Genomic DNA, 10,855 nt, shown 5'->3' with positions numbered 1-10,855 from the left:
ATTTTTTATTATTGTCTTACCATATTTTCCTATGCTAATATCGTCCCAAGCTGTCCAGCGCATATATATATATCCTACTTTCAATCAATCGGATTATTTTTATGGATGGAAATATTGGACGGTACGCCGCCCATTGTGACCTTTTTCTTTTCTTTTCTTTTCTTTGTGTGTGTGTGTGTGTGTGTGTGTGTGCACTGCCAGAACAAAGAGAGCGGAAATGCAAATCTTGACTTGAAGGAAGAGTTCTGTTTTGGAGGCTGGGAATGCCATATGATCCCAAAACATGCGGAAAAGACTAGAAATAGGAAGAAAACCAAAGAGTCGTCTGATGACCGTTGTTCGCCTGTGGGCTGGGAGTTGGATGGAGGGAGCGGGTGGCATATAAATAATACACTAGTTAGATGTGTTGTGGTAGGCTCCCATTCCTATTGGTAATAAAGACACTTGTTGTGTTGTGTAGTAGCTCTCCAATATAAGGACAGTCAAACTAACGACACAGAGGCGCAATCAAAACAAAGCGATTGGTCCCTGCTCCTACTTTAAGAGCCTATCTTGTTTGTCCTAAATCCACATTAAAATTGTACTCATTACTTAATTAATTAGGAGGCCTAGCCCGGTGGAGACGGGATCTCGAGTCTCTACTACTGCTGTCACCGGTGTCTAGGATCCATGGCGCTCATGGGAAGTGGGGTGGTTGCAGTTGCACCAGCTTCCTGCTTTTGGCCCTGTACAGATATCTGCGGTCACCACAAAATGTCCTCCAATTACCCAAGAACAAGAATATGTAGCAGAAGAAGATTATTACCGCGATACTCCAACGGTTCTGAAGCGGGTGCTTCATCGCTGAGTTGCAGGCAACCGATTGTCTCAGCTGAACCACCAGGACAAAGTTCGGTACTCCTCCCCCCCGACAGCGACATCGACATCGACAGCAACAGCAACAGCAGCAGGCGGCAGCCCCATCTCTCTACTACTACTACTACTACTACTACCAAACAAGAAGCAGCAGCGGCAGCAGGAGGGGTTGTGATGAGTCCTGGTTTAATAGACTACTTTCAAGTATCGGAGGATTTGGTCCTCCGATCCGAGGCTGACGGTGGGCCTCCGCGCTGGTTTTGTCTCTTGGACTGCCCCTGCTCCTCCTCTCACTCTGCCTCTTCTTCCAAAAACCACAATCCTCTCTTGCTTTACTTACCAGGTCAGCGGTCACTGCCTACTACTACTACTAGTAGCCATCTAGTGTGCACCATTAGCCATGTTTACTAATGAGTAATGCTGGTCAAAACGTTTTGGTTTGTGCCTAGGACATCCATCCAAAACGTTTTGAGCAACTAATACCAGAAGAGATTTCTTTTATACTTTAGCCCACAAAAAGTACAGCACTTTTGCCCACAAATAAATAGTTTTTTTTTTTTTTTCTTTTTTAAAAATAAATAGTTCCTCTTTTGGCTGTCTGTCAAAAATAAGTAACAGAACTCGCGCGAATTTGTAGGCAATCATTTTAGCATGAAAATTAGTTGTAATTTCTCCGCCCTCAAAAGTTTTAAAACAATGGTGTAATATTGGCGATGAATCTTCAGCTGGCAACCTAGTCTTCAATTTTTGATTTATTTATTGAAAGAAAGAGAACCTATCAACAGAGTCTTTGTTGGTGGAGAAAAAAAGAAGACAAAGTGGTACTTTTATATTTGTCGAGTTTCAGAAAATACATGAAGAAGGTTAGTAATGCAGGGGTGGACGGTGTTGGATCCGGACTTCTGTTGCAATGCAAAAAACTAGGCGAGTAAGTCCCTTTTTTCCATCTTATCAAAGCTATTGAGCAGTTTTGATGCGTACTACTACCATATTAGCTACTACTTTTTATCTTAGTGATTAAAGTATGGAGAAGGACAGTGTAGCTGATGCTTTTTCTGTTTTCGTTCCTCAATGTGAAAGGATTTTTAACGTATGGTGCTTGCACATCCCCCTCTCGGATCGTTCATCCTTTTCAGGTCCTTTCTTCTCTCTCTCAAGTCTCAAGTCTCAACATTTACGAGTCTAGCACAGTAAGTGAAAAGTCGGGGAAAAATGGAAACACAAGAGCTTGGGGTTTAGTTCTTTATAATTTTGGTTTTGGTAGTAAGAGAAGTAAGCAACTGCTAGTAGTGCTACGTTTTCTTAGACAGTCTAGTGTTATTATCTCCAATTTTGTCACCGCTATGTACCGTTGCATTTCTAGACCTGGTGAAGCTGGTTGAGGAAACAGTCAGGTCAGAGAACTCCCGCAGACCCCACACACCTGTATATCTTGTTGGAGAATCTTTTGGGGGATGCCTTGCCCTGGCCATTGCTTCCCGAAATCCCGACATTGATCTCGTCTTAGTTTTGGCCAACCCAGGTTTTGGAACTATATTTTTCTTCTCTTGCCTTAAAACATCCTGTTTCTTTTCTTGTGGTGCTTGTACAATTCATGGCATAATTACTTCAATTTCTGCTCCACTTTGGTGCCTGGCAGCTACGTGTTTCAGTAAATCCCAGCTGCTCCCTCTGCTACCTTTCTCACATCTCATGCCCAAGGAGATGAATCCGAGCTTGCTTTATATGCTATGTCTAGCATCAGGTAGGTGCTCTTGCCTCTTTTTGATCACTCAGCATTCATTCCAATTACCAAGTTGTCATTTCATTATGTACTACGTTTTGATGACTTACTTCGCTTTGCACTCATCTCTACTATTACCGATAGATGTACACATATCCCTTTAAAGACAAGCAACAAAGTGACATGCCCTGTCGTATTATCCAATAAGACTACTTTGCCGTACTTAGGTATCCCTTCAAGGATGGCCATGGATGCTCTGCAGAAAAGCCTCCCCCTTGAACAAACAGTTGGAGAGTTGTCTCAGGCTGCCAGAGCGGTATCATCCTATATTTCTGTGAGTCACATCTTTTCTATCCATGGACTTCTAAGCATTTATTTAACTGGTTCTCTTGTCAAGAATGCTAGAGAATAATCTACTGTTTTCTCCTAGACAGATGATTTTTTTTCTTTTCTTTTTTTTATTCCTTATGTTGTTCTTTAATCAATAATGCCACCATGGGCATCTTGAAGTTTCCTCTCTGTAGTTATCTAGCTTTTGACAAACCAGAACGTGGTTTTCTTTTTTGCCAACCATGCAATAGACTAGATAGTAACAAGTCAGAGACGGCTAATATAGTTTCTTACTTCTGTTGGTGTTATTCATCATGATGCTGCCGGAATTTTATTTTATACTACATCAACTTCATTTAATAATGAGGGTCCCAGGTTCTGGCTGATCTTTTAGGTGTAGAAACCCTCAATTGGAAACTGAAGATGCTCAAATCAGCTGAAGCATTTTCAAATTCACGTCTTCATGCTATCAAAGCTCGGACTCTAATCCTTTCCAGGTCTCCCTCTCAGCCTTTTAGGCTTTCACATCTAATTTCACTTACTAAAAGTGATTTATATGAAGTTTCCTTTCTGTTTCCAACGATTCCATTAATAACCTTTTATTTTCATAGAATTACCATCCTGGTGAGTCTATTGCTCAATTACAAAATTCAAGAATGCACAGAGTTGCTGGTTTTCTGCAAATTGCTAAACTATTGCTTACCTTTCAACTCTGTTGATGGGGTTGGATTATATATCAATGTAGTGGAAGAGATTCAATGTTACCAAGTGAAGAAGAAGGAGAAAGGCTTCGTCGCTTGTTGCCAGATTGTCAAATCCGAACATTTAGCGACAGAGGTCATGTTCCTTTCTTGGTATGATACACTCTTGACTTAGTGATCTTCCTTAACCCTTGAAAGAAAGAAGACAAACAACAAATCTTCTAACACCCCCCCCCTCTCTGTCTCTATCTTTGCTTAACAATTGATCTTTTTGGGCGCTAATTTGAATGGTATATACAGGAAGATGGTTTCGATCTGGTGACAATCATTAAGTGTGCAAGCTTTTATCAACGTGGAAGATGCGTTGATTATGTTTTGGATTACTTGCCGCCCAAACCTCCTGAATTCGAACAAATATATGAACCACACAGGTATGATGGGTACTGAGGGAGCAACCTGAAAATCTTGATATCTTCTTTTATAATTTCAGTATAGTCAATTATAAGGGTTCTAAAGAAGCCTGTCCTTAAGAAATTCTTTATTATGCGAAGTTTCATGACACTGTTTCAACCGATCATGGGGAACAAGCTTTTTTTTTTGGATGCTTCTTTTTAAATTACCGACATTTCAGTTCCACGAAAAGGATATTTGAATCAGGAATCTGTAGTATGTTCTACGTTTTTTGTCATGCCATTACTATGGTAGGTTTTTCTCTGTCTTCTGGATGACCAAGTGACAGTTTAACAGAGGTGTTTGCGTGAAGATAGTTGTCAATTGTCAATACACCGATATGATACTTCTTTTTGGAAATAGATAATACAGTGTAGGATAATATTTTCTGAAATGTTGAATCCGTTTAGATAGTTTATACTCCACGGTTTCTCTGCTCCAGATGGACCGAGGTGGCATGCAATCCGGTGATGCTTTCGACATTGGAGAATGGAAAGATTGTTCAGGGCCTTAAAGGGATTCCTTGTCAGGGACCAGTTTTATATGTTGGTTATCACATGATGCTAGGTTTTGAGTTGATCCCTCTAGTGGCACGCTTTTGGATGGAAAGAAACATTGTTTTGAGAGGCATTGCACATCCAATGGCATTTAAAAGGTTGAAAGATGGAAAACTACCTGATTTGTCAACATACGATGCATTTCGATTTATGGGTGCAGTTCCAGCATCAGCAACTACTTTTTATAAGCTTTTTTCTACAAAATCCCATGTCCTATTGTATCCAGGGGGCATGAGGGAGGCTCTTCATCGAAAGGTAATAGATAATTCCATTAAGATCCCCTTGGGTTATTAACCGTAATGACTACATTATGCCAGGTATTGTATATTTGACTGGTCCTGAATTGTGGTGTTGTGCTTTGTCACAGCGTAACTTAAATAATCTTCTGACTCTCCTTCTTTTCACCAGCTTTTGGTAGAGAACTTGCCCTTTCTCGAAAGAGAATAATCTGTTGGTTGTTTTCCTTTGAGAAGGATAAACGAATAAAACCAAGTAATTTCCGTAGCATAGAACTGAAATTCCGCATTTTTCTACTTGTGTATTTCTTTTTCAGGGTGAGGAGCACAAATTAATTTGGCCCGAACAGTCTGAGTTTGTCAGAATGGCAGCTAGATTTGGTGCAAAAATAATTCCTTTCGGAGCAGTTGGAGAAGATGATTTTGGCCAAGTTCGTCTGATAGTTTCCACTTCTTATCCTATCACTTAGTTGGTAGAATACAATTCCTGCATTAATTTTTTGTTTACTCCAGAAAAATTCAGCTTTTTTTTTTTGTTCAGTATTACTCGGACCATGTTCATGACATTCCAACACTCAAAGAGTCTTGGTGTCAATTCACAGAGCTTTTCCATTGGAGTCTTTATTAAGCCTATAATTTTATGTGGAATTTCTTATCAAGAGCTTTGCTCTATATATTTGCTTTTGAAGAAGATTAAGTGGACGTAATTTGAGTCTCATTTCACTTTTCAACTCCTGTTTATTGACAATGCTACGTAGAACTTCCACTTCTATGCAAGAGAACCTCATATCACTACTAGCTGTTTTGATACCTTCAACTTTCTATCACTGGATGGGCCCTAATATAGCGTGTCTTTTTCTGTTCCTTCTCAGCTGCTTTTTGATTACGACGACCTCATGAAGATCCCATATTTTGAGGCATTTACACGGGAGCTAACTGATGAAGCAGTGAATTTAAGGTGTCATAATTTGCTACATTATGCCTTGACCCTGAGATTTTCCTTTTTCTCTTGGGGAACGAAAGAAAATCCTTTCAGAACTTTTGCTAAAGAAACTTGCTGTACATCTGTGCTTGTTGTATTGTTGATACATGGTCATGTTGTTCATTTCATCTGGCTTGTGAAATTGAGAGACCAAGTAAAAGAGTCATTTCATGATCTGGCTTTGTGACAAAAGAAGTGATCGTTATAGCATCGTTCAAGTGCCCTTGAGTAGCTAAATGACGGTGGCTGAATCACTTTACTATTCTAGTCAACCCAATGTGCAACTACCAGTTACCTGTGTTCTATTATCAGTTTCTTTCCTGATCCTAACCTTGTGATTCGTCATTGTTTTTTTGTCTTGAAGTTGCTTGCCTTTTTGTTTGATATGGTTTCTCTATTATGCAAATCTAGGAGTGAACGTGAAGGAGAGATTGCTAACCAAGATATACATCTCCCTGTCATTCTACCCAAGGTTCCTGGGAGGTTATATTTCCTCTTTGGGAAGCCAATTGAAACAGAAGGTGAAGTACCCTCTTTTATTTATTTACAGTTCTCTCTTCTGGGCCGGGGCTGCAGAGATATATTTAGAGGGAACAACACAGTTACAGACGCTTTGTGCAAGCATTTGACATGCCGAACAATGTAGAAAAAAGTAGTGTTACTGGACTGGACTTAATTCAGAGAGAGTGCCCATTAACATTGGCAGAATTACACCAATATGAATATGAATTCACCTTAAAGTTTAGAGAGGTGTAAGGTAGTCGGATCAGTCATGGTTGCTGATAAAGATCCGTCTTAGCTGTTGAAACCTAGCTATTTTGTTCTTTTTAAATGTTTGTTTAAATTAGAGCGTGTTTTGAAGGTGCCAAAGAGTGTGTTTGTTGTTGTTTAATTGCAGGCAGGAAGCAGGATTTGAAAAGAAGAGACGAAGCCCAGCAAGTATATATTCAGGTAAAATCTGAGGTCGAGAGTTGCATTGCATACTTGAAGGAGAAAAGAGAGAACGATCCGTATCGGAATGTATTGGCTCGATTGACTTATCAGGCTGTGAATGGCTTCGATGCTGAGGTTCCTACTTTTGAGCTTTGATGAAAAGTTTTTGGGGCAAAGTCCAAGCCAAGCGACTAGGGCAAAAGGGAATATTCCGCAGTCAATTTATTATGGTAATATCAGGCACAGTTACTACATGTACCGTAGACCTATCAATCCAATCATCCATCTGAGTCGGCTTTTAATTAGTTTATAAGGTTCGGCTCAGCTCATGTATGTAGTTAGTTAGTAACACTTTTAGACTTTGAATTATGAGTTTCGAATTGAGAAATGTGAAACTCACACTCGAACTCCCAAAACATTACGACTTTGAGTCTGATTCGGATTTAGTCCAAACTCACTTATTACTCCTTAATCATTTTAATTATTAATGAGTATAACTATTAAGTTGTAAAGTCAATTTAACATCCACAACATTTAAAAAGTGTACAAATCAAGAATTTTTCAACAATAGTTATATCTAATTGGTTCAAAATGCATGAAAAATAGTAATAAAACATGATCAGCAGTTAATATATTCTCAAATGAGTTGAAATTTCTCCGTAGCCTTCTCAATTTGTTCCTACTAAGATTTATCCACTTCATTTGTTGGCAGTGAATGACCCGAGAGGAATAAGAAAGCTGCCATTTTATTGTGAACTAGCATAAGTCCAACTAATCTTTAGCAATGGAGGAATAAGAAAATCCAGAATTCCACAATCTTTCGTAAGAGGTCAAACCCTGTATGCTCATCCAAGCGTCGGACAACTTCAAACTGAGAAGTCTATTAGATTCTGATCCTAAAGTTTTTAACTCTAGATTCACAAGCTACACACATGCCCTATCATCTGAAGGGAAATTGGCACCATATCTTGAACTATTATAATTTTTAACCAAAAACGACAACCAATCGAACTACAATCTATTATATTTGATTCTATCATTTTAAATAGAGACCACAGAACAAAGAATGAATTAAGCGCTTGCAAGGGGAAGGTGTGCCTAAATTATCCATATGCAAAATTGAATTCCTTTGCTCTTATAGAAATTTCGCTAGATTTTGATATATTTTGACATTTAGACACAGTATTAGTAATTATATATATATATATATATATATATATATATATACACACACAAATTAACGGATTGGACCTTAATCGAGATGAGTCCAACAAGATTCAAATTTGGCTCATATTGAATTCGAGTCTAAATTTTAGTTCCCACCTCTGCCCAATTCAATCAAAGGTTAAATTGATCGGACCTTTTAAACCGAACGAGTTGAGTTCAAGTTGGTCTAGCTCTATTAATAGTCCTAATGTACCGTGGTATCCCTTGTCTCATGCTAATTCAACGAGTTGAGTCTAGCAAGATTCAAATTTGGCTCATATTGAATTCGAGTCTAAATTTTAGTTCCCACCTCTGCCCAATTCAATGAAAGGTTAAATTGATCGGACCTTTTTAAACCGAACGAGTTGAGTTCAAGTTGGTCTAACTCTATTAATAGTCCTAATGTACCGTGGTATCCCTTTTCTCATGCTAATTCAACGAGTTGAGTCTAACAAGATTCAAATTTGGCTCATATTGAATTCGAGTCTAAATTTTAGTTCCCACCTCTGCCCAATTCAATGAAAGGTTAAATTGATCGGACCTTTTTAAACCGAACGAGTTGAGTTCAAGTTGGTCTAGCTCTATTAATAGTCCTAATGTACCGTGGTATCCCTTTCTCATGCTAATTCAACGAGTTGAGTCTAGCAAGATTCAAATTTGGCTCATATTGAATTCGAGTCTAAATTTTAGTTCCCACCTCTGCCCAATTCAATGAAAGGTTAAATTGATCGGATCTTTTTAAACCGAACGAGTTGAGTTCAAGTTGGTCTAGCTCTATTAATAGTCCTAATGTACCGTGGTATCCCTTGTCTCATGCTAATTCAACGAGTTGAGTCTAGCAAGATTCAAATTTGGCTCATATTGAATTCGAGTCTAAATTTTAGTTCCCACCTCTGCCCAATTCAATGAAAGGTTAGATTGATCGGACCATTTTGGACCGAACGAGTTGAGTTCAAGTTGGTCTAGCTCTATTAATAGTCCTAATGTACCGTGGTATCCCTTTCCTCGCGCTAATTCAACTACGTACGTACTACTTGTAAACAAAACAAATGGTAGTACTACTAAAACATTAATCAAGATTGTTGGTTGCACGGGGCAAAACGTTTTGAGTTTTTTTTTTTTTTTTTTTTTCTGGTGTCTGCTCCGGGAGTGTAAATGTTTAGTTTGTAATGGGTTGAGACGTACGGAATACATATTGTACACGTTGAAACCCATAGCAAAAATGCAGCAGCTGCGCAATAACACAAATTAGGTGGGCTTAGTGCGGTGAATCAGTCAGGACTGGAGTTCGTTCATGGAGCATGCAGATGTGAAAGATGGAATGTGCACGTAAATCACGACTTGTGGATTAATGGATGATGTTAGAGTGGATAATTGTGTCAAACACGAGGATGAGGAGTTGAATTCATGGATGGGGTGGCAGATGGAGATGGATTATATAATATACTAATACGGAATCACGTAAACTAGCACACACTCATTCAATCTTAGCACCCTCCCAAATGTTTCGGATATTATCATTCACATTTCGTCAAATTTCATCTGGTCATGCTTTACTTTTAAAAATAATAGTGACTTTACGTTTCTTATAAAATTAGATCAGTAAAATTTGATTCCAAAGTAAGTTTTCGACCACTTTTTACCTGAATTGATCATGTGACTCACACACAGTTTTTTTTTTTTTTTTTTTCAACAGTAAAAAATGTTAGATCTCATTTATAGTTAAAAAAAAAAAAATTGATTCGACTCGTATTCATTTTTGTCCCAAAAAAAAAGTGGGATTTGATTCAAACTATATACATTTTTTTTTCAAAAAAAAAAAAACAAGAGATTGGATCCAATCCATATTTATTTTTTACCATTAAAAAAGTGGGATCTGACCTTTTCATACATAAAAAAAAAATTTGCATATATATATAATCTTTGAGATATGCACAATTAACCAGAGGGTGGGGGGGGGGGGGGAACTTACTTGCATCAATCAATCAATAGCATCAGCTAACTGGTAATGTAGATACCACAAACAAAGGAGTTGAAATTAGTTAGTAGTCCGTAGATAAAAGAGTTTAGGTGAATAGGGAATAATACAGTAGCAGTACCATGTACTACTGCATGCATGATCAAACGTCAGGATATTCTGCTACCTACGTACTAGCTAAGCTACCTAGCCTCTGCTAACCGCGGATAGATGCAAAGTTGGTGAGTACATAGTAGTCGTAATTTGTACGTACGTGTTGCAAAGCATCTTCCATCATCAGTCTTGAATACTGCAGCCCCATCCTTTTTTTTTTTTTTTTTTTACGAAAGTTAGATACATAAATCTAATCTCAGAAGAAACCTCAAAAGCCGGCAATTTTTGAGGTCCTCCCAGGGACTTATAAACCCAACCCCAAACCCCCCCAAGAACCGATGTGGGATGGCAATCCCACAAGGGCAAGCCAGTAGGCCCGCTGCTACTAAGAAGTGACGACCCCCCACGAAACCCAGTATAACTACCCTTGCAGGAATTTGCCTCTTGACCTATTCCTAAGAAATGGCTTTTTTTTGACGAAAGTTAGATACATAAATCTAATCCCAGAAGAAACCTCAAAAGCCGGCTCCATCCCATCCCTTTCATTCTTTCTTCTAAAATGTACTGCGTACTACTACTAACAAATTTAAAAGGCTAGGCACAAATCAATCAATGAATTGAATTAGTGCTGGTTGGTTAATTAATTGAGAAAAATTGAAACTTACTTAAAAAAGGATTTACTACAAAGTTTAGTGGAACTCACTCCTTAATTAGTCCTTACAAAATTCAAGTTAGAATTCACATGTCTCTGATCTGATCAAGAAATTAGGAAAACAAGAATCTATTCAAATCAGCCCTCGCCCAGGCAGAT

The 10,855-nt window shown here is 38.4% G+C and overlaps 1 protein-coding gene across 6 annotated transcripts; it reads left to right on the top strand.

Annotated features, from left to right (window-relative positions):
- The first annotated feature begins 500 nt into the window (after window positions 1-500).
- Window positions 501-7,222, top strand: LOC113753081 (acyltransferase-like protein At3g26840, chloroplastic). 6 transcript variants are annotated; one of them, XM_027297166.1, is made up of 14 exons: window positions 515-1,198; window positions 1,780-1,783; window positions 1,936-1,991; window positions 2,186-2,377; window positions 2,495-2,599; window positions 2,806-2,912; window positions 3,284-3,405; window positions 3,654-3,762; window positions 3,910-4,040; window positions 4,502-4,871; window positions 5,170-5,283; window positions 5,725-5,810; window positions 6,246-6,355; window positions 6,733-7,222. In XM_027297166.1, exons 1-14 carry the CDS (start codon window positions 670-672, stop codon window positions 6,921-6,923), a joined length of 2,226 nt encoding a protein of 741 aa, XP_027152967.1. In that variant the 5' UTR covers window positions 515-669; the 3' UTR covers window positions 6,924-7,222. The 6 variants fall into 6 exon arrangements, with proteins under 6 accessions (XP_027152970.1, XP_027152969.1, XP_027152967.1 ...); XM_027297164.1 differs by having other exon boundaries at window positions 1,732-1,783; XM_027297167.1 differs by having other exon boundaries at window positions 516-1,198; window positions 2,219-2,377.
- Window positions 7,223-10,855: the final 3,633 nt, after the last annotated feature.

This window comes from Coffea eugenioides, chromosome 11 (genome assembly GCF_003713205.1).
Source record: "Coffea eugenioides isolate CCC68of chromosome 11, Ceug_1.0, whole genome shotgun sequence".
Lineage (NCBI taxonomy): Eukaryota > Viridiplantae > Streptophyta > Magnoliopsida > Gentianales > Rubiaceae > Coffea > Coffea eugenioides.
Note: the sequence above shows the minus strand (reverse complement) of the source record. Positions and strands in the feature narration are given on the sequence as shown.